The sequence below is a fragment of the Schistocerca americana genome, chromosome 1, assembly GCF_021461395.2.
Source record: "Schistocerca americana isolate TAMUIC-IGC-003095 chromosome 1, iqSchAmer2.1, whole genome shotgun sequence".
In the NCBI taxonomy this organism is placed as follows: domain Eukaryota; kingdom Metazoa; phylum Arthropoda; class Insecta; order Orthoptera; family Acrididae; genus Schistocerca; species Schistocerca americana.
The window spans coordinates 473,318,457-473,343,273 of NC_060119.1; the positions used below are offsets into that span (position 1 = coordinate 473,318,457).

General features: G+C 40.8%; 1 protein-coding gene across 1 annotated transcript in view; it reads left to right on the top strand.

Moving 5' to 3' along the window:
• Positions 1-24,817, top strand: part of LOC124603708 (rotatin) — a 417,493-nt gene that overhangs the window by 249,153 nt on the left and 143,523 nt on the right. The window contains exon 21 of the mRNA XM_047136418.1: positions 13,630-13,747. Within this exon, the coding sequence (XP_046992374.1) occupies positions 13,630-13,747 (118 nt within the window). The remainder of the gene's footprint in view (positions 1-13,629; positions 13,748-24,817) is intronic.

The window sequence follows — 24,817 nt, forward strand, 5'->3', positions numbered from 1 at the left end:
GCAAGTGCAATTGCCATGCACTACGCCACAAGTGAACATAAACACGCCTGTCACTGATAGCGCGGTGTGTTTGTCAACATTACTTACAGATGAGGGATTACTTAGGCATCGACAACTTGCTATATTTACCTCTGAAGGGAAAAGAACACACCCCGTGGTCTTTATCAGAGCATTTTGAAATGTTTCACTTTCTAGCTGGACCAAAGCCCAGAAAAGTAGTTTGTTGTTGGATGTACACAAGGTGATGTCTGCTATGGGCTACAGACATGGCAGAATGTTGCCACTACTATGAACAATTTGAGAGAGCCTTTCTGAATAAACATTGGTCTGAGTCCGTACAAGAGAGGCTCATGTGAAGTATTCAACACAGCTCTGTTCAGTAGCAAACATGGAAGCTTAAGGGGCAATTTTGGAAACTATTTGAATAAAACTAGATACTGGGCGAACCTGGTATCTCAAGTAGACATGCTGAAAAATTTTGTGTGTCATCTTCCTGCCCACAGTAGGGAGAAACTCATTACCATTCCAGAACACGATACTGAATACTTTCGATCTGTACTGGACTCAATAGATTTGATACACGAGGAGAGACCAGTACAACCCTAGCCTGTTAATATGCAGATAGTGCCACAAAGATTTACGGACCAACAAGTAAACAACAGATTGGTAGTACAACTTGAGTGGCAACCTTACCCACATGAAACTGTGGTAAAGGTAACAGTAATCACAACAGAAATGGAGAAAGCCATAAATTCAAAGGCAAATATAAAAGAAATGAGCAAAAATTTAGGAAAAACAACTACAACGGGCGAGTAGCGTATGGCCAGCCTGTACAATATGTATGGACACAAGTTACCGGCAGTAATCAGTCGTTCGCTTGGCAAATACAAAAGAATACCAGACAGCCAAATAACCCACAGACAGCAGGATTCGGCCAGCAAAATAACGCACATATGCTATATAGCACGCAGAGGCAAAGAGAATTTCAGTTGAGAGCTTCACAGGGTACTAATTGGCATAATTAAATGACAACTGTCCATATAGGGGAAGTTATGCCTAACCCAGGAACCGATGCCACCGCAATGCCAGAAAACTTGAACCGGTCACAGTAGGCCCCCGTTCGGTGACCTTGCAGGAGAGTGGGGGCACGAGCTTGATCGACAGTTGCTTTATCAGATATGATCATGGTAGTGATGTGAAAGATGATCTGTATCAAAGTAATGAGGGTACACAGGAAAACTTGACAGAGAGCAAGGTGCAACCTACTATTAAGACCAAAATACACTCCTGGAAATGGAAAAAAGAACACATTGACACCGGTGTGTCAGACCCACCATACTTGCTCCGGACACTGCGAGAGGGCTGTACAAGCAATGATCACACGCACGGCACAGCGGACACACCAGGAACCGCGGTGTTGGCCGTCGAATGGCGCTAGCTGCGCAGCATTTGTGCACCGCCGCCGTCAGTGTCAGCCAGTTTGCCGTGGCATACGGAGCTCCATCGCAGTCTTTAACACTGGTAGCATGCCGCGACAGCGTGGACGTGAACCGTATGTGCAGTTGACGGACTTTGAGCGAGGGCGTATAGTGGGCATGCGGGAGGCCGGGTGGACGTACCGCCGAATTGCTCAACACGTGGGGCGTGAGGTCTCCACAGTACATCGATGTTGTCGCCAGTGGTCGGCGGAAGGTGCACGTGCCCGTCGACCTGGGACCGGACCGCAGCGACGCACGGATGCACGCCAAGACCGTAGGATCCTACGCAGTGCCGTAGGGGACCGCACCGCCACTTCCCAGCAAATTAGGGACACTGTTGCTCCTGGGGTATCGGCGAGGACCATTCGCAACTGTCTCCATGAAGCTGGGCTACGGTCCCGCACACCGTTAGGCCGTCTTCCGCTCACGCCCCAACATCGTGCAGCCCGCCTCCAGTGGTGTCGCGACAGGCGTGAATGGAGGGACGAATGGAGATGTGTCGTCTTCAGCGATGAGAGTCGCTTCTGCCTTGGTGCCAATGATGGTCGTATGCGTGTTTGGCGCCGTGCAGGTGAGCGCCACAATCAGGACTGCATACGACCGAGGCACACAGGGCCAACACCCGGCATCATGGTGTGGGGAGCGATCTCCTACACTGGCCGTACACCACTGGTGATCGTCGAGGGGACACTGAATAGTGCACGGTACATCCAAACCGTCATCGAACCCATCGTTCTACCATTCCTAGACCGGCAAGGGAACTTGCTGTTCCAACAGGACAATGCATATCCACATGTATCCCGTGCCACCCAACGTGCTCTAGAAGGTGTAAGTCAACTACCCTGGCCAGCAAGATCTCCGGATCTGTCCCCCATTGAGCATGTTTGGGACTGGATGAAGCGTCGTCTCACGCGGTCTGCACGTCCAGCACGAACGCTGGTCCAACTGAGTCGCCAGGTGGAAATGGCATGGCAAGCCGTTCCACAGGACTACATCCAGCATCTCTACGATCGTCTCCATGGGAGAATAGCAGCCTGCATTGCTGCGAAAGGTGGATATACACTGTACTAGTGCCGACATTGTGCATGCTCTGTTGCCTGTGTCTATGTGCCTGTGGTTCTGTCAGTGTGATCATGTGATGTATCTGACCCCAGGAATGTGTCAATAAAGTTTCCCCTTCCTGGGACAATGAATTCACGGTGTTCTTATTTCAATTTCCAGGAGTGTATTTGACCTTGATGTACCCTTGGTACTTGACACAGGTGCTACGACTAATTTGATGTCACAGGGATTCTTTCAAGAACTAAAGATATGTGGGCATATACCCACATTGCCAGTGCAAAATTGCAAGGATTAAACTGCCCCTGATCAGAAATCAAAAGGAATCAAGATACAACAAGATACAAGCCTTAATCCCATACAATTAGAACAGTTTTCTGTATGATGTAATTTTTCATAGTAGAGAAATTAATAGTTGATTGTTTAATTGGTATAGATACATTTAGGACATATCAAGTACACATCAATATAGGAAAAAGCCAATGTCATTTCACTGTAAATAACCAATTATTTTTAATAGATCTAATCAGGGGAAGTACTAATAGACATCAGACTGAAGTTACTCACGACTTTCAAGATCAATTGGTATATCCTATAGTTATATTTATTGAAACATACAATAATGAACAGTTGGCAGCAGATGAAGTAAATGTCAACACAATAAGCACAAAGGTAAGTGAATCAAAGTGCCTGTCTCAAGAACAGCAAGCAGAACTTAGGTAGCTGATACTTGCTTATATACATGTATTTGGAGAGAGAGGAAAAAAAAAAAAAAAAAAAAAAAAAAAAAAAAAAAAAAAAAAAAAAAAAAAAAACGGGTATTATTAAAGGTTTTATTTACAAAATGGAAGTATATCCTCATGAAACTTATAGTTCTACCTCATACCCTCTAGCATGGACAAAGAGGGAAGCAGTAAGAAAAGATATTAATGGGATGCTTGAATGGGGCATAACACAACCATCATTTTTCCCCTTCCTGTAGTCCTATTTTGGCCACAAATAAGTCAGATGACGAGGTGCGCTTGGTCCTTGCACACGTAACATTAATAAGATTACTGTGCCAGTCCGAACACATCCAGACAATTTAGAGGAACAGCTTACGAAATTCCATAATGCTAACTTTCTTACTACAATTGACCTCTGGTCTTCACATTGGCAAATAAAGCGGCATGAAGAAAGTTGGAAGTACACCACCATCATATGTTGGGGCAGGAGCTTCGAATTCCAAGTATTACCATTTGGATTGAACGTAAGTGCAGGTATATTTATCTTTGCACTGGACAGAGTGCAAGGGCCCGAACTTTTTAGTAAGGTAACAGTATATGTGGATGACATTTTAGTCACTACACCCACTTGGGTAGAACATTTAAGATTAATTGAACAAGTATTGAGCCGCTTTTCCAAATATGGAGTAAAAGTAAATCTCAAGAAATCTAATTTCGGATGAGAAAAGGTAAAAATTTAGGACACTTAATCTCTTTGGAAGGCATACTGCCAGATCCTAAAAAACTTAATGCCGTTAGGAGCTGCCCTGTTCCTCAAAACAAGAGACAATTAAATGCGTATGTAAGCAAGTGCCATTTTTCAGGAAATTCATTCCTAACCAACTTATGAACAGTGTTGCTTTATTCAATCTTCTCCAGAAAGACAGACCTTGTTTATGGGACAAGCAATGTCAAACTGATTTCGAGGACATTAAGCAGGTCTTATTAAATGCTAAAATTTTATCTCAACCAGACATGAATTTTTGCTTATACACCAACACATCTTGTCACGGTCTGGGTGCATGCCTTTGTTAAATGGTAGAACAACAGAGAAGTCTCATCCCAAAAGTAATTAGCTTTGCCAGCCACACTTTATCCGAAGCTGAACATTTATAGTCATTGTGGAATTGGAGGGTTTGGTTGTAATTTTGTCCTAAAATGAAGAAAGATAAATGCTTGTAGAGTGTTAGGTACCATATAAAAATAAGAAGGACTGCACCGCAAGAAAAATTTAGTTATAAGTTTATGATATATATGAATGTGAAAGTGTGAAAGTTTGTGAAGAAGAAAAGAGTTGCAGTACGTCACATACATGATGCTGAACTAATTTTGAGCCCTACCAAGTAATCAAGGGGTCAAAACCAAACTATGGTGAATGTCAACTAACCACGAAAGCGTGACACGCCTGATTTACATTGAACTTTTTTTGGATGTTTGTTACTTATGTAAACAATGTTTTACGCTCATCGTACATAACATGTTGTATTGATGATACAACTCTGAACACCTCAGCATATGAAATGGTTATCCTTTATACAACGAACATAACAAGTAAATATTGAGCCGCACTTTAAACACTGAATAAGTACTTGATATGATTGGTATCGTCAGATTTGCATTGTGTTTATAAACAACAAACCATTTTGTTCTTGAGATCACTGTTAAGTCTAGTAACGAGACGTAACTGAGCACATAAATGCCTTCCCTTGGAATTTCCCCAACCCTGTAGTGTATAGATGCTTCCTGGAGAATGCTAGAGAGGCGAGGCCAAGTGTAGTTACTTGAACAGCGCATAGTGTCTATTGTAATGACTCTTGTTTACTTCATTAATTCTTTGCAATAGATAAATATGCTCCAACTAGAAGTTACTGTGAGTACAAATGAAATGTACATCAATTTATGGCATAAAGGAAAGCGGAATCTATTATTGTATGAATGTTATGTAAAGAATGTAAAACCAAACAAGAGTAAAACATGTAGTCATGTATTAGTTATGATTTAATAAAATGTACTTAAAAAAAACAACAAGCAAACAATAATGTGTATAAGCGACGATAATGGCATGTTAGCAAATGAATAGGATAAGTTTATTTTTGTAATTGAAATATTATTGTTATTATTTTTTTAATGCTGTGTGTGTAGTATTTGGAAAGGACTCTGCAGGAACTTTATGTAATACTGTGTGTGTGTGTGTGTGTGTGTGTGTGTGTGTGTGTGTGTGTGTGCACCCAATAAACTAAAGATGACAGTACTTCATGTAACATGAATTTTCTGTGCTCGACAACGTCGTAAAAACATGAATTTTCTGTGCTCGAAAGTGTCATGAAAGCGGCAAGAAAGTTACCTTGTCAGTGGATGTATGGCTGGTGTCCCCACTGAATAAGTGAGAGTGATGAAGTGAAATAAATTCCTTAGGATGCTGATATGGAAACCACTTGTCACCACATCGAAGATCACGCCACTGAACCAACACCACCTAAATCACGTCATTTAGGTGGCATTGGCTGAACACAAGCTTCACGAATTTGTGCAGTGAAAGCTACTGTCAATGCACAACATGGACATTCTGGCTTTGTATTAAACATGTGAGAGCAAGCTGGGGTGGTAAGGGGCGTCGAGCTGCACATGCGAGCTTCGCAAGCTAAACGCTGTGCAGATATTGATTGACAGCAATGGGACTATGCGGTTACAGCAAGCACTTTGTTATGAAAGAAAACATATGTATGTATGTGCTAAAGGAAGCTGACATGCCCATATAAATTGATAACCATACGGGATAACTCCAATGCCCATAAATAAAGGCTATGCCCCTACTGGCCAGGGTTATGAACCCTCAAAAAGGGAAATAAGCTCAGACACTGTGGATCTCCATACAACGTCAGTACACAGTGGGGGGGGAGGGGGGAAGCCAACGGCAAAGTAATAAGTTATTTTATGGAAAAGATAATGTTTTTATAGAAACAAGAGCAGAGATACACTCTTCAATTGATTAATTTCTGTATCTTCACCTATTTGACGTGTGATGAACTCAGCTGTGCCAGTATTGTTCAAAAATATACATTCAAAAACCCCGGCTGTTCATCATTTTGCCCGCTCTGAGAATCGCATTAAGTAGATTGAAGCAGACAAGAGGAATTTGCATGAGCAGCGGAGGAGGCAGTCCGCTAAAAGCATTTTCATAATCAGCTTTATGCACATTGGAACTGTTGAGGAGAAGTACATCACTTTAAATAATTAATGTCGATCTAAAATGTATTGACATTGAAGGTTTGTTGATATTAGTGCCAGTTAAACTTCACCCAGGATATGTGTACCTTCCAATTTCTTTCAGTTGTTCTTTCCATTTTTTTAATTATTTAGTCAGCAATTACTAATCAGTTTCCATTCCATTACATTATTTTGCCTGCCCCTCTATTCTGCCACTATTCACTACACAATCCCCTGACAAAACGCACTTCTTATAATTGAATCTTCTATATCTCCCCTATCAATCCAAGAATTGGTTCAAGAATCGTGAAAGAAGGTTGTAAACATGGAAGAATCCTGGAGATACTAGAAGGTATCAGTTTAATTTGCATAATTTAACATGAAATGTTTCTACAATTATTTAGCCAAACAGGCAAGATATAACCAAGAAGCCTAGGTTTACAAATTTGCACAAATAAGGTTATGACTGAAAGCATCCACACCAAGATTCTCGTAGAAACGGCCACTAAATAATGCTAAACATATAAGGTCCTGAAAACTGTATTAATAAAAAAATAATTAGTCTCCATTTACATTCATGGTGATATCTCAAGCTGTATTTCTAGCTTAGGCCACTACTTAAGAAGACAGGATTGTGCTACAATTTCCTAAGAGAAGGTGGTAAGCAAGTTACAAGCAGATGAACAACTGTGGAATGGAATCCAAGAGCAAGACCATGTTTAGATTTCCACTTACTCACCAAAAAGGCCTCCACAATCAACCTTGCGATCTGGGACCAAATGATAGCATTGCTGAAGAAAGGCTGCTGATGACCACTGGAGAAATGGTAGCCCACAAGTTCAACTATTTCAAACTGTTGATCCCTACCCAATTGCCCAACTATCACTCTCAACCTGCTGCTGGTAGATGTTAAAAGCTCTGCTGCCAAATACATACTACCCTGTCTTTGTGCTATCCTCACAGATGAGTTGTCTCAGTGAAACCAGGCAGCACCACAACATGTTGATGCCAGTGTATTGGTTGCGCTCTAAATGAGATTTTAAAATGTGGTGGAAGATTTGTTAGAAATGGGAGGGCATGAGGGTGACTGTAGACATGTCAAGTGACCTGCCCCCTGATTTCTAATATGTTATTGCTTGGGTTAGGTCAGGCCAGGAAGGTGTCCAGCATCACTACTTAGTGCTGGTTCTAAAAGGTCGTTGCCAAGTGGCAGTTAGAGATCCACCAGGGCTCGAGATCATTATCTATGAGGGTTGGAACTTAAATAGTGGCAACTATTTATTCACAACCGATACAAAAAAGTTACATGTTTGCACATGTTACTGTCCATTAAAAGTAGTCACCAGCATTGTGTAGAACCCGGTGCCAGCGATGTGGAAGGTGTAGTATACCGTTAGCAGAGCCTGTTCTGTTGATGGTGCGAATGGAGCAGTCTACTGCCTGTTGAATCCCTGGAACAGTTCTGAAGCGAATGCCACGAAGTGGTTCCTTCATCTTTGGAATCAAATCAAAGTCGCAAGGACTTAAGTCCGGGGAGTATGGTGGATGGTACAGTATTTCCCAGTCCCATCGACAGAACAGAGCAGCCACAGCTTGCGCTGTATGTGCCCACACATTGTCGTCCAAAATGGTGGGTGTGTTGCGCAGAGAGTGTCGCCGCTTCTGTTGCAAAGCTGGTCGCAGGTGATGCTCCTAAAACGTGCACTGACGATCTGCCATGGAGGAACATAATGCATTAGGATAACACCATCACAGTTGTACACGAGAATCACCATGACTTCAGACCGCTCCATTCGCACCATCAACAGAATAGGCTCTGCTAACAGTATACTACACCTTCCACATCACTAGCAATAGGTTCTACATAATGCTGGTGACTACTTTGAAGGACAGTAACAGGTGCAAACATGTAACTCTTTTGTATCACTTGTGAAAGAATAGTTGCCACTATTTAAGTTCCAACCCTCATATAATTTTTTTTTCACTTTCCATGGAAAAACAACTGTGAACGATGCCTCTTTCGCCATATGTAGTATGTTAATGAAGCCTATAAACTTGTGATCAGCTCTTGTCTCTGGAAAGGAATAATCTGTTGTTATAACCATTACATGTTGACATCTCCATGCTGTCAGTTGCTCAATGTCAATTTTTTATTTTCCATAGCTCCAGCTCTTACATAGTTTCAGCTAAATTGTGAGGAATTACACAGTGAGCCTTCAAGATAACATTCTCCATTTGCCACCCAACCACCTAATGTTATTAGCCACATCCCATAACCATATAGCCCTTTTCATTGAAGAAAATCATACTTGGAGCTCTGAGTATACATTTATACTCAGCAATTCACCTTGCAGTGTGTGACGGAAGTACTTCTATTACCACTGTCATTTCTTTCGTTCCCTGTTACATTTGAAAAAGGTGCTAGGGTTGCCACAAGTTCTGGAAATCAGGGAATTTCAAACATACCAGGGAAATTTGAAGAAAAAAAATACACTGGGAAAAATCTCGTTTTTGTCTCAGTTGCCTGAAATTGTTTGTATACTGAGATGCCATTCTTCATTGGTGGCTGGGCATGGCTGAGTATGTGCGCCATTTCCTGACTCTCTCATTCTTACTGCTTTTCACCGTCCCACCCTCCTCTCAGCTAGCAGTCAGTGCTGCCACCACTACTTGCTGCTAGTCTAGCAGCTGCCAATTAGAGGCAGGGCAGCGTGAGGAGTGGTTTGTTTGTATTTGATTCTCAGAGCTTGTTGACGCAGCAGCCAGAGACAATGATCATATGTGCATGAGGTGTGTCTGATTGAATGTGTGTTCCCTCTTGTTTTCTGACAAAGGCTATGGCCAAAAATTTACATGTGAAAGCAGTGAAGGTATTTTAAATCTGTCTTGAGACTCCAACAAAATGCGTATTTTTGTCACCAGATGTGTTTCGCTTTATTGAAATAAAATAACATCAGTGGTCTTAATGAAACATATATACCATTTGGCTTCTTTCTCCATGTAAAAGCAGTTCATTACACAAGATGCTGACATTAGTACTTAAGATTTTTGCTCACGCATTTAGAAATACAGAAGTCCTTACATTTTTTTTTATCAACTTATGTCTTAACTTACCCTTGAGATCTCAAAATTTATCAGGGGAAAATGCTAAAACTTGTCTGAAAATCAGGGAAACATCAGGAAATTTCACTTGAGGAAAGTTGTGGCAACCCTGAGTGTGTGGTAAGGACAGCTATCAGTAAGTTTCTGTATGACCTCTGATTACTCTCCCTCCCCTCCTACCCTGGTTATTTAATCACCATTGTATAACTTGTTCTGTGACCACAAAGAATAGCATCTACAGCATTGGCACTATTTCCAAGAACCAAATACAGAAACATGGTGGCCGTAAATAACATTGAACCAGTATATTATTGATATAGAAAACGCTTTTTCTATACAAAAAGGAACTGTACTTACCAGATGCTAGGAGTAAGAAAAAGCCTGCTTCTTTCAACCTTTTTTTCCTTTCTGTCAGTTATGAGTCAGTCTATTTTCTGGATTTGAGAAGTACAGTTATTACATATGCATGCAGGCAGTAAAAGGCATTTGTTGTTGTGGTCTTCAGCACGAATACTGGTTTGATGCCACTCTCCACATTATTGTGGTCTTCAGTACGAATACTGGTTTGATGCCACTCTCCACATTATTCTGTCATGTGCAGGTCTCTACATCTCTACGTAATTAACACAGCCTACGAGGGTGAATCAAATATAAATGGGATTTTATTTTCTTAAATTTATTTATTGAAAAACAAAAGCCAGTTTCAGTTTATTTTTCCACATAGTTTCCTGCTTTAGAGACACATTTTTTCTAGCGAGACGGAAGGTTTTTCATTGCAGCATCATAGTGTGAAGCTGGTTGTATCAGGAACCAGTTGTGCACAAATTCCGTCATACCTTCATAATCTTCAAATTGGTGCCGACTTGTAGTGTCCTTAGGCAGTCGAAACAAATGGAAATCGCAGGGTGATAGGTCTGGGTTGTAACGGGGATGACTACATTGAATCCAGTGCATTTCCTGTATTTTGGAGACTGTTAGAGATGGAGTATGGGGTCCGAGATTGCTGTGGGTGAGGATTACCCATCGAATTGATTGGTCTCATCTTTTGTGGTGAACCTTACCAGCTGTCAGTGAAGTCTTGACTCTCACTGGGACTTCCTCCCCTTTCCTCCACCATTCTTTACTGGCTTGTTTGGATTTTAGAGTGTATCGCAGGTGACAGTCCGACTCAAAAATGCATCACCTTCTTTCACAAACAGTGCTGTACTCCTCTCAGGCCTCCAAACATCTCAACTTATGATTTTTGATCAGAATTTGAGGGACCCATTTGGAGCACACTTTATGGAACTGTAGGTCATTTGTGATGATCACTTGACATCTCCCATAACTTATTCCTGTGCTGCAATTTCTGATAGTCTCAACCATCAATTGCCTTCAAGAATGCCTCAAACCACATGAATGTTTTCGTCTGTGATGCTGGTCCGAGGATGTTGATCGTGTTGTTGATTTTCCACATGTTTTTGTCCCATACAACTCTTTATGGCGGGTAAACACAGGTATCCTTGACAATGTTTATTCACTAAACTTTGCAGTCAATCTCTAAAAAATTTCTATTGCTTGAACTCCTTCATGAGCAAGAAATTTTGTAATTGTGCCTTGCACAGTGGAGTGGGTGCACATGTTGTTCAGACATTGCGTGTGTTGCTGATGAAGCTGTTGGAAGTATGTAACATCCGGCTCTCCCAATCCTAATGGTCCCACCCAACACTACTAGAAGTGCGTGTCCAGTCTGCCCAACTGCTGATACTCAGGAACAAAACTCCCATTTATATTTTATTCACCCTCCCACATACACTTTAACTTGCTTACTGCAGTCATGTGTTGGTCTGTGTGTATAGTTCATAACCACCCACACTTCCCTCCATTAGCAAATTAACTATTCCATGATTCCTCAAGTTGTATCCTATCAAACTATCCATTCATGAAATGAATTTGTGCCTTAAATGTTCTTTTCTCCTCAATTTGATTTAGTACCTCTTCATTAGTTAATCTGTCCATCTAATCTATAACATTCTTCTGTAGTACCACATTTCAAAAGCTTTTACTCCTTTGTTCTCTGTATTGTTTGTCATCTGCGTTTCACTTCCCTGTATGGCTACACTCAAGCAAATGATTTCAGAAAAGTCTTATCGTTGACCTATCTTCTAAGATAAGTCATTGCACATGTTCCTACATTTGTCTGGAATCCAAATTGATCTCCCTGCCACTTGTTTCATCCTTCTGTTTATAATTCATGTCAGTAACTGGTGACACCTACTTACTAAACTCATAATTCAATAATTCTGATATTTGTTGGCACCAGCCTTCTTTGGTAGTAAGATTATTACATTCTTCTTGTAGTCTTGGGATATTTCTCCCATCTCATATATGCTATGTGCTAAGTGGAACAATTGTGTCATGGTTGATAGTTGCAAGGATCTTAGTGATTCTAAGGGAACATCATCTACTCCAGGTGCCGTTTTTTGACTTAGGTCTTTCAGTTATCTTTCAAGTTTGTCTCGCAGTGTTGCATCACCTATCTCAACTTCATCCCTGTCCCTTTCCGTAACACTGTCTTCAAGTTCCTTTCCTCTATGTAACGTTCTTATGTATTGCTTCCCCCTTGCACCCTTGCCTTCTTTGTGTAGTTCTGTGCCACAATTGTAGTTTTTAATGTTCATACATCAGCTTCTCTCTTCTTCAAAGTTTCTTTAAATTTCCTTTACACAGCATCTACCTTTTATACAGTCATGCATGCCTCTACAGCTTAGCACTTCCCCTCTAGTCATTCCTGCTTTGTCAATTTGTGCTTTCTGTGATAGCCTCATTTTTTAGACATCTGTGTTCACTTTTGCCTGCTTCATTTATTGCATTTGTATATTTTCTCATTTCATTAATTATATTTATTATCTTGACTGTTATTCAAGGTTTCCTACTGGACCTTGTGTTTTTGTCAACTTGTTTCTCTGCTGTCTTCACAATTTCAATTTCAGAACTGCCCATGCATTGTATTTTTATACCTATTTCAGTTATATTTGCTTGTTTTAAATTATCCATGTCCCATGTCTATAATTTTCTACCTTTCTCCAGTTTCTTCATTTTGTCTACATTTTGTTACTAATAAACTGTGGCAACCACCCTCATTTGCTCCTGGAAATGCTCTGCTATTTAAAATTTGGATTATAGATCTCTATATTAACATGATGTACTCTGAACCCTTCTGATGTCTTCAGGTCTCCTTCTCCTATACAGTCTTATTTCAAGATTCTTAAACCAAATATTAGCAATGATTAAATTATGCTTTGTGAAAAATTTTGTCAGATGCCTTCCCCTTTCATTCGTTGCTCCCAGTACATGTTCTCATTCCATTTTTTCCTTCTCTTTCTAATTCCTTTCCTGCCAACACATTTACACTTTTGTCTCCATTAATGTTGTGAACAATTTCTTTTATCTCACCATCCGTTTTTTGATGACCTGGTGGGCATGCATACTTGTATTACTCTGGTGGGTAATGGCATTGTACCTATCATAACTTCAATAAGCTGTTCACTGTGCGTGCATAGAAGTTTCCAAGTATTCCTATTTTCTTGTTCATTTTTAGGTCTGCTCCTGCATTACATTAATTTGAGATGGCTGCCTCATGTCAGCAAGTGCATGCTAATCAGACCTTTTAACAGATGCCCATCTAAAGTGATTGCACCTATGCTAAGGCTACCTGTTTCATTGAGGCATGCAAGCCAACCCACTGCAGTAAGGTCTTGAAGTGGGGGGTGAAGCAGTGAAATGTATATCATCAGAAATATAATTGTTTTGTACCTACTTGTATTAACTTGTGTGTGTGTGTGTGTGTGTGTGTGTGTGTGTGTGTGTGTGTGTGTGTGGGCATCCGTGCGCGTGCGAGAGAGAGAGAGAGAGAGAGAGAGAGAGAGAGATTAAGAGATTACAGCAGTTGGAGTTATCCTTCAGTGTAAAATCTTTTTCCATCAGGCACTAGTTTGGATCAATTAATACATAACGTATTTCATGGTCATATATTACAGCTTTCTGTTAGACCATGCTGAAGCCAACATTGTAAGAGAGCAGTCTGCAATTGTACTAACAAATCTTAGCAGCCATATACGAGGAAAAACATCAGCATCTATTACTGCCCTAAAACAGGTAAGTACAAAGTTCAGACTCTATAGCAGTGCAGAATATCATTGTAGTTTCCTGGTGTCATCATTTCATTCATATTGATAAAAATTATAACCATTGTATTCTGTATCCTGATCATACCAAGCATAGTTTAAATTTTAAGCATATTGTTTTGGATTAATGACTTCTGTTTTCCATTCCAGTACAGTCACTTAATAAATTGACAAATAACAGAATTTTTTTAAAAAAAAGAGTACTTTCGAAACTTATCCAGCTATAGTATATACCTCCAAGCATTTCAGAACCCATATGCACATGTAGCAGGATCTACATTGTTTTCAAGCTTCATGACAGGTTAAAAGTGTGTGCTGTACCTATATTCAAGCCTGGAATCTTACTGTTCATAGGCAGTGCTCTTTGTGAATGGGTGATCCAAGCATGACTCATGACTTGCCCTCACAGCTTTAATTCCACTAGTATCTCTCTTGAACATTCCAAACTTCACAAAAGCTCACACATAAGAAAAAAAAGCATTATCTTTTGAAGCCTAGGCTGTAAGCCAATAATGCACTGAACGAATTAGACTCCTGCTCAAATTCATCAGTGTCACTCCATGTCAGAAACCACCTTTCTTTTTCATCAGTCACATGACCATTTTGATGCAGCCCACCACGATTTCTTCTCCTGCACACACCTTTTCATCTCAGAGTAGCACTTGTAACCTACACCATGAATTATTTGCAGGATGTATTCAAACCTCTGTCTTCCTTTATAGTTTTATCCTCTACTGCATCCTTCAAGTACCATGGAAGTTATTGATTGATGAATTAGCAGATGTCCTATCATCATGAACCTTCTTCTTGTCAGTGTCTCCTGTATATTCCTTCTCTCACCAATTCTTCAGAGAACCTCCTCATTTCTTACCTTATCAGTTCACCTAATTTTCAACATTCTTCTGTAGCACCACATCTCAAATGTTCCAGTTTTCCCACATCTTTCACTACCATACAATGCCGTGCTCCAAAGATATATTTTCAGAAATTTCTTCCTCAAATTGAGGCCCATGCTTGATACTGGTAGACTTATCTTCGCTGGGAGTGCACATTTGGCCAGCACTAGTCTGCTTTTTATGTCCTCCTTGCTCGATACATCATGGGCTATTTTGCTGTCTGGGCAGCAGAATTCCTTAACTTAATGTTGTTGTTGTTGTTGTTGTGGTCTTCAGTCCTGAGACTGGTATGATGCAGCTCTCCATGCTACTCTATCCTGTGCAAGCTTCTTCATCTCCCAGTACCTACTGCAGCCTACATCCTTCTGAATCTGCTTAGTGTATTCATCTCTTGGTCTCCCTCTACTATTTTTACCCTCCACACTGCCCTCCACTACTAAATTGGTGATCCCTCGATGTCGCAGAACATGTCCTACCAACCGATCCCTTCTTCTAGTCAAGTTGTGCCACAAGCTCCTCTTCTCCCCAGTTCTATTCAATACCTCCTCATTAGTTATGTGATCTACCCATCTAATGTTCAGCATTCTTCTGTAGCACCACATTTCGAAAGCTTCTATTCTCTTCTTGTCCAAACAATTTATTGTCCATGTTTCACTTCCATACATGGCCACACTCCATACAAATACTTTCAGAAATGACTTCCTGACACTATATCTATATTCGCTGTTAACAAATTTCTCTTCTTCAGAAACGCTTTCCTCCCCATTGCCAGTCTATATTTTATATCCTCTCTACTTCGACCATCATCAGTTATTTTGCTCCCCAAATAGCAAAACTCTTTTACTGCTTTAAGCGTCTCATTTCCTAATCTAATTCCCTCAGCATCACCCGACTTAATTCGACTACATTCCATTATCCTCGTTTTGCTTTTGTTGATGTTCATCTTATATCCTCCTTTCATGACAATGTCCATTCCGTTCAACTGCTCTTCCATGTCCTTTGCTGTTTCTGACAGAATTACAATGTCATCGGCGAACCTCAAAGTTTTTATTTCTTCTCCGTGGATTTTAATACCTACTCCGAACTTTTCTTTTGTTTCCTTTATTGCTTGCTCAATATACAAATTGAATAAAATTGGGGATAGGCTACCCAACCACTGCTTCCCTTTCATACCCCTCGATTCTTATAACTGCCATCTGCTTTCTGTACAAATTGTAAATAGCCTTTCACTCCCTGTATTTTACCCCTGCCACCTTTAGAATTTGAAAGAGAGTATTCCAATCAACATTGTCAAAAGCTTTCTCTAAGTCTACAAATGCTAGAAACGTAGGTTTGTCTTTCCTTAATCTTTCTTCTAAGATAAGTCGTAGGGTCAGTATTGCCTCACGTGTTCCAACATTTCTACGGAATCCAAATTGATCTTCCCTGAGGTTGGCTTCTAACAGTTTTTCCATTCGTCTGTAAAGAATTCGCGTTAGTATTTTGCAGCTGTGACTTATTAAACTGATAGTTCGCTAATTTTCACATCTGTCAACACCTGCTATCTTTGGGATTGGAATTATTATATTCTTCTCGAAGTCTGAGGGAATTTCGCCCGTCTCGTACATCTTGCTCACCAGATGGTAGAGTTTTGTCAGGACTGGCTCTCCCAAGGCTGTCAGTAGTTCTAATGGAATGTTGTCTACTGCCGGGGCCTTGTTTCGACTCAGGTCTCTCAGTGCTCTGTCAAACGCTTCACGCAGTATCGTATCTCCCATTTCATCTTCATCTACATCCTCATCCATTTCCATAATATTGTCCTCAAGTACATCGCCCTTGTATAGACCCTCAATATACTCCTTCCACCTTTCTGCATTCCCTTCTTTGCTTAGAACTGGGTTTCCATCAAAGCTCTTGATATTCATGCAAGTGGTTCTCCTTTCTCCAAAGGTCTCTTTAATTTTCCTGTAGGCAGTATCTATCTTACCCCTAGTGAGATAAGCCTCTGCATCCTTACATTTGTCCTCTAGCCATGCCTGCTTAGCCATTTTGCACTTCCTGTCGATATTATTTTTGAAACGTTTGTATTCCTTTTTGCCTGCTTCGTTTACTGCATTTTTATATTTTCTCCTTTCATCAATTAAATTCAATATTTCTTCTGTTACCCAAGGGTTTCTACCAGCCCTCATCTTTTTACCTATTTGATCCTCCACTGCCTTCACTATTTCATCCCTCAAAGCTACCCATTCCTCTTCTACTGTATTTCTTTCCCCCATTCCTGGCAATTGTTCCCTTATGCTCTCCCTGAAACTCTGTACAACCTCTGGTTCTTTCAGTTTATCCAGGTCCCATCTCCTTAAATTCCCACCTTTTTGTAGTTTCTTCAGTTTTAATCTACAGTTCATAACCAATAGATTGTGGTCAGAGTCCACATCTGCCCCTGGAAATGTCTTACAATTTGAAACCTGGTTCCTAAATCTCTGTCTTATCATTATATAATCTATCTGATACCTTTTAGTATCTCCAGGGTTCTTCCATGTATACAACCTTCTTTCATGATTCCTGAACCAAGTGTTAGCTATGATTAAGTTATGCTCTGTGCAAAATTCTACCAGGCGGCTTCCTCTTTCATTTCTCTCCCCCAATCCATATTCACCTACTATGTTTCCTTCTCGCCCTTTTCCTACTGTCGAATTCCAGTCACCCATGACTGTTTAATTTTCGTCTCCCTTCACTACCTGAATAATTTCTTTTATCTCATCATACATTTCATCAATTTCTTCATCATCTGCAGATCTAGTTGGCATATAAACTTGTACTACTTTAGTAGGCGTGGGCTTTGTGTCTATCTTGGCCACAATAATGCGTCCACTATGCTGTTTGTAGTAGCTTACCCGTACTCCTATTTTTTTTAACTTCATATGCTTCAAAATTCCCAGTTCTGACTTTACATTTCTCACTGTTCTCATTTCTGCTACTTCTCATTACTGTTGTCATTCCTCAATTTAATCTCAATCCATATTCTGTACTCGTTAGATTGTTCATTCCAATCAATACATCCTGTAATTCTTCTTCACTTTCACTGAGGATGGCAGTGTCATCAGTGATCCTTATCATTGGTATCATTTCACCTTGAATTTTAATCCCACTCTTGAATCTTTCTGCTTTTGCATCATTGCTTCTTCTATATATACATTGAACAGTAGGAGCAAAAATTACATCCCTGTCTCACACCCTTTTTAATCCATTCACTCATTCTTAGTCTTCCAGTCTCTTTGTTCCCTCTTGGTTCTTGTACATATTTTACATTACTGTTGGGGATATATGAGTAGTAATTTTGTATGTGACTGTGTATGCAGCAAAGTGCTGTGCACGGAGTGTAATAGACCTCTATGACTGTTTTGTATGCTCTGTGGCGTCACCTTAACTACCGATTGTGAATGCACTCTTCTGTGTAATGGATATTAAAATATAGTTTGCCTTGTTCCCACATTTTCCATGTTCAGATTTACTTATTCCACTGTGCTAGCTCCAACAGTTACCCATCTCTCCCTACTGCTTACTCCTATTTTTCTTCTCAGAATTTTGAACATTTTGCACCATTTTACATTGTTGAAAGGTTTTTCCAGGTTGACAAATCCTATGAACATGTCTTGATTTTCTTCAGCTTTGCTTCCATTATAAATCATAATGTCAGAACTGCCTCTCTGGTGTCAGTACCTTTCCTAAAACCAAACAGATCATCATCTAACAAACCCTCAGTTTTCTTGTCCATTCTTTGGTGTCAAAAAATAATCACTCTAAATAGCAACATGCTGAACAGTAAATACTCTCAGGTGTTCTCAAAGAACTGTAAAAGCAGTGTTCACAAAATAAGTGATGGTATTTCACACAGCTGTGTTTTACCCACTTCTTTTTAATACGACATTCCAGAATCAAAATCCAGGAAATTTATTTGCGCTGATGATATCGCTGTGATTGCTCAGGATCAAAGCTGTAGGGAAGCGAAACAATGCTGACATCAGACGTAAGATGTTGAATGAATACCTCAGATCCAACTCTCTCTGACCGGATCCGCAAAACACCATTGTATCAACATTCCACGTGCAGAGTAAATAAGCAAACTAGAAACCTAACATCACATTTAGACACTTGACTCTCCAATACTGCAACACTCCAAGATACGTAAGTGTGGCCCTAGACAGATGTGTGGCATATAAATTCCATCTCCAAAATGTGGCAGCTAAAATCAAAGCTCAGAACAATGTACTCCATAAGTTAAAAGGAACTGCCTAGGGTGCCACTGCAACAGTCTTCAGATCATTGGCTGCAGCACTTTCACACTCAGTCACAGAATACCACTGTTCTAGCACTGATTATCGGTACTAACTAGTATTCTTCCACTATCCATAAGAAGATCACAGTCATTGCTGAACATGTGGACAAGAATCAGAATTTATAAGTAACAATCCAGAGTTACCAATTCATTCAGAAATTTCATTATCAAAACCCTAGTGACAGAGGTCTAAAAAACCATCATGACACTTTGAATCAGTTTGCAGGACAATAATTTCAGCATGTAAGAAACCTGGAATGATCAAAGGCAGGAGTAGTCTTCCATGAAGTATCACCAGTACTCAAATCTCCCTGGGAGCAACCAGGAGGTTTTCACATACGCTGATGACACTAGTGCATACTAAATTGGATCAGAATAGACTGGGGCAGATGTGCAACTTCGCTACACCAATGGGGATGGAAGTCCTCCACTGAATGTTTGCTCAGGGCATTCAAAGGGACAATGGAAGACCTTCACAATTTGTGAAGCTGCAGAAGCTTCTGACTGGATTTCCATCTGGATTTAGTGCTATGAACCATTTAAGTACTTGATACCATGTGAAGAGAGAAAGGATGAAGCTGTTAATCATAGTGCAGTTAGCCATTGGACAAGCAGGTAATATGGTGACAGCTGGCATACCAATACTGGGAACATCCTATGTAGCAGCGGACTCCTTACTAAGTGTATGAATTGTCAGTCCAAGTGGAAGTATGAGAAGTGAGAGTGTGCAGAGTATTGAGAGAGATGAAGTGCAAAAATAGAAGCCACAAACCACATCATTACCTTCACATAGCCCACGAGTAAATGTGTATGATGACAATGCAACCCACGTTGAGCAGGACCAACAATAAGATAATTTTATAAGAACCATTGCATTCAGGGTGTTTAGATCAGACACTTTTCTACAAATACCTGTCTATATCGAATAGTGTTCCTATGGAACTTAAAAGGAATACTGCCAACATTGTGGATGGAGTCTTATATATTGGCTTATGCATATAATCTTGAAATGCAGTTTGATTGGGTGGGGGGAAGTGCGACGCCCCGCGACAGATCATGGACCAAAGCCCTTCTGCGGCCACGGCCACTTGCGGAACTCTGCCATCATGGTAACAATGCTTCACCTTCTTCTTCAAGTGTCCTGACAGGAGTGGATTTCTGTGTAGACTCTTGTTGTGTTTGAATCATTCTCAAAGCTGGATCCCAGGCCTTGCTTTACTGGAAACTGCTGTCTTTATTTATTAGTTTGTCATGCAGCCAGATCTACATTGCCTCTTTGAGGATACAGTCCCAGAAGGTGTTCGATTGCTGTAACACCTTTGTGCCATTGTAGTTCATGTCATGTCCATGTGAGATGCAGTGCTCTGCCATGGAGTACTCGGCCGGTTGTGCGTTGTCTGTGTGCCATTTATGTTCACTAAATCTCTCCTTTACTGTCCGCATGGTCTGGCCTACATACGTTTTCCCGCACTGGCAAGGGATGCTGTAAACTCCCGGTTTCTAAAGTCCTAAGTCGTCCTTGACTGATCCTAATAATGATTATGTTTCTGATGGAGGGCGAAACACGCACTTGGCATTGTATTTTCTGAGTATTCTGCTGATCTTTGACGATGTGTTCTGACATATGGTATAGTACCATTGTAACCGGTTTGTCTTCGTCTGTACAGCCTGGTTACGAATGTGTCGTCTACATATCGAAAAAAGCAAGAGGGCTTGTAGACTGCCAACTAGAGAGCTTCTTCTCCAAAAGCATCCATAAACATATTGGCCAATACTGGTGATAGCAGACAGCCCATCACTACTCCATCTGTTTGTCCATAGTAGGTCCCATTGGACAGAATGTATGTTGACATAATTATGAATTCGAAAACTTACGTTACTGTTTGCCGAATTTTTCTCCTATGAGGCATAGGGAATCTCTTAAAGGTACCCTAGTAAAGAGCGATATCAGGTAAAAGCTCACCATGAGGTCTTCTTGGCCCAGTCGCAAGTTCTGGAGCTGCTGGATCAAATGCGCGGAGTTTCTGATGTGGTGCTGACATTTGCCCACAAAGGGACTGAGCATCGACGTCAGGATAAAGGGAATTGTACGACCTATTAGAAGATGACACTTACCAGAGAATCAAAGGCAATCCTACCAACAGAGTGAAAAGGAAGACTATTGAGCTTCTCCAGCATACCTTCGAAGATGCTGAAGAAACTTCGTTCATGAGCAGCTGCAACTTCTAGACTTTATGGACTACCTAAAGTCCATAAGGATGAATCACCTCTCTGCCCGATTGTATGCAACATTGGAGCACCAACATAAGAATTAGCAAACCATCTGATGTTGTTCAGTCCCTTTGTGGGCAAATGCCTGCACCACATCATAAAGTGCGCGCATTTCATCCAGCAAATCCAGAACTTCTGAATGGGTCAAGAAGACGTCTTGTTGAGCTTTAATGTGGTATCCCTCTTTACTAGGGTACCTATAAGAGATTCCCTAAGTCTCATATTAGAAAACTTCGGACCAACAGTAATGAAAGTTTTCAAATTCATACTTACGTCAACATACTTTCTGTTCGGTGGGAACTACTATGAACAAACAAATGGAGTAGCGACGGGCTGTCGGCTATCATCAGTAGTGGCCAATATGTTTGTGGAGGCTTTTGAAGAAGAAGCTCTCTCGTCGGCGATCTACAAGCTCTCTTGATTTTTTTGATATGTAGACGATACATTAGTAATCTGGTCGCAAGGACAACAATGCTTCCAAAACTTTCTGCTGCACCAGAATATCAAGTTCACAATCTACTGTAAGCCAACACATATAGATTTGTACCTGTATGCCTCCAGCTGTCATGCTCCTTCACAGCGAGAGGTTGTTCTGAGCACACTGGTGCACAGAGCACGCGAAATCTCGGACTGTGAGAGCCCAGCAGTTGAATTGCAGCACTTGCAGGCCATGTTCTGCACCAACGGTTTTAACAACTGGCAGATAAAATGCACCTTAAGACTGAAGAAGCCGAAACCACAGCCTTCTGAGATCGAAGAGAAACAGGTTGTGACGGCGATTATACCATATGTCGGGAACACATTGGCAAAGATTGGCCGAATACTCAGAAAATACAGTGTCAAGTGCGTGTTTCATCCTCCATCCAAAACAAAAACATTATTAGGATCAGTCAAGGATGACTTAGGACTCTGGAAACTGGGAGTTTACAGCATCCCTTGCCAGTGCGGGAAAGTGTATGTAGGCCAGAACATCTGGACCGTACAGGAGAGATGTAGTGGACATAAACATCACACAGACAACACACAGCTGACCGTGTACTCCATGCCAGAGCACTGCATCTCACGTGGACATGACATGAACTACAGTGGCACAAAGGTGTTACAGCAATCGAACACCTTCTGGGATTGTATCCTCAAAGAGGCAGTGGAAATCCGGCTGCATGATGAACTAATATATAAAGACAGCGGTTTCCAGTTAAGCAAGGCCTGGGGTCCAGCTTTGAGTATGATTAAAACACTATGACAGTCTACACGAAAATCCGCTCCTGTTAGGACACTTGAAGAAGAAGAAGAAACATTGTCACCACGATGGCAGAGTTCAGCAAGCTGCCGTGGCTGCAGAAGGACTGCGGCCCATGATCTGTCGCAGGGCACTGCACTTACCCCACCACCCAGTGCCGCCCTTCCCCCACCACCGGCCATGGACTGTTTGGAACCACCTAGACAGAGGATGTGGGAGAGGAGTGGAGATTATATAAAGTCGGCATCCATCAGAGGTCAATCAGATTCCCAGAATGCCTGAAGATAGCAAGAAGTCGGCTTGCCGAAATATCGCTTCTTTTGGACGACGCTACCTGGCTGAATACCCGAGAAATTTTCAACATTCAGCGTTTCTTCCCTAACTAGGTATCACTTTTATCATTTTAAGTTTGCATTACAGAAATGACCAAATTCTTTGTCACATTGGAAATAATCTTTAAACTTCTGAGAAATATATTAAATTGTGAAATATTTTTACCATTACTCAGCATATGCAGAGGTACAAATAATACAATACCATTTCTGTTCACTTTTTTACAAATTATTACTAATTCTGATATATTCACTTGTGGACTGCAGTACTAACAGACAATGTTGTTCCAAAATTGTAAACTATAACTGGTGTCACACTACCATGAATCTGACTGGTTACATACCACTACTGGCATGAACAGTGTGGAGGACTCTTCACTTTCGTTTACACGTCCCACCAAGAAATTTGCCTGCGCAGTTTGCAAGCCAATTCACCCTACACAACTCCTGATACTGTCAAGTTTTAGGGATTACGTACATCTTAGGGAAAGACATCAAGTTTTTCTGTAACCCACCACAACACCATAGGTGCTCTAACTACCAGAAAAGTAGGAACTTTCTGGAAAGGGAAGGTGACAATATTGATAACCTTAGAACCTTCAATATTCACATCACATTTAGACATCACTGTTCCTGAAAATTACGCTTACAGCTCTTAGCATTGTGGAATTGGTAAGATTTATGGGCCTTGTATTCTTGGATATCAGCCATAAGGGATTTAAAAGCAGCGTCTCTTAAGGCACAGAGAATTCTAAAATATTTTTCAACATTATTCTACACTCAGTTGGAGAAGTGATTATCCAGACAAATTCAGTCTCTATTTCTTTCTCTCTTGTCCCCAGTGTTGTTGAAGCTGTTTCCAAAACTATGGATAGAATAGCATTCATGCATCTCAAGTAGAGTATTATTAAATTGTGTGTGTTCCATGTCATTTTTCAGCCGAAAACTCAGTCTCATCTTTTGTGTGCAGTACAAGGATCAAGCCTGAAAAGAATCCGGGAACAGTGAGCAGACTTTTCAATTTAATTACGCACTTTATTATATCCACAACAGTGTAATACTTTATAAATTAGATCATCATCAATGTGTCTTTTTAGGGCCTTTGCTTTGCATTTTGACGACGTGGGGCTAGATTGTCCAATGTTTTAAACTCTTCTTTTTACCATTGAAACATATGTGAACAAATAAAAGCCCTAAACCTTTCATGGTATTGTGTAAAAAAAGTAGTAATCAACCAGTACCATGATAGCGACCTCATTTCTGGAAAATTGCTTTCATTAATGACTTGGCTGGTCTGATTCATAGTGGTATTAGATAGAGCTGGTCTGATTCATAATGGTATTAGATAGAGAAATAAGCTGTAAGTGCTTGTCTACATGGTCATTTCACAGTTAAGCTGTTGATCCAAAGACTGTCGTGGAACTTGCTACTGTTCTTAACAAGTTTCCTCTATCTGTTGTGGTATTAAGGGAGCTCCTCCGATTTGTCATATGCTGGAGTCGATATTACATAGGTTGTCCAGAAAGTAAGTTCTGATCGGTGGCTAAATGGAAACCACAGTGAAAATCAGAAACATTTTATTTGCAAGAGTTAGCTACACCTTCCTGATACTTCTCTACACAATCGCCACTCCAACTCCGACATTTGTCGGAGCGTTATATCAAATTTCCAACACTATTGTCATAGAAGGCAGCTGCTTGTGCTTTCTGATAATTTTCTATGCTGGTCTGTAGCGTGTAGCTTGCACCCAAGTGTTGTCTTCGTATCTAGCATTTCATGTGAACAGAGATGATGTTCAGGACGAGCCAATTAGGGCTGTGTTGTGGGTGATCTAACACTTCCCATCAAAAAGGCTGCAGGAGCATCTTCACTGCTCCTGCAGAGTGCGGCTGAGAATTGCCATGAAGAAGGATGTGCATTGCAGTTGTGTTAGGTGGGCTGCATTCATTAAGGCGAAGCATCTCAGTGGGCCCTCCTACTTGGCGGC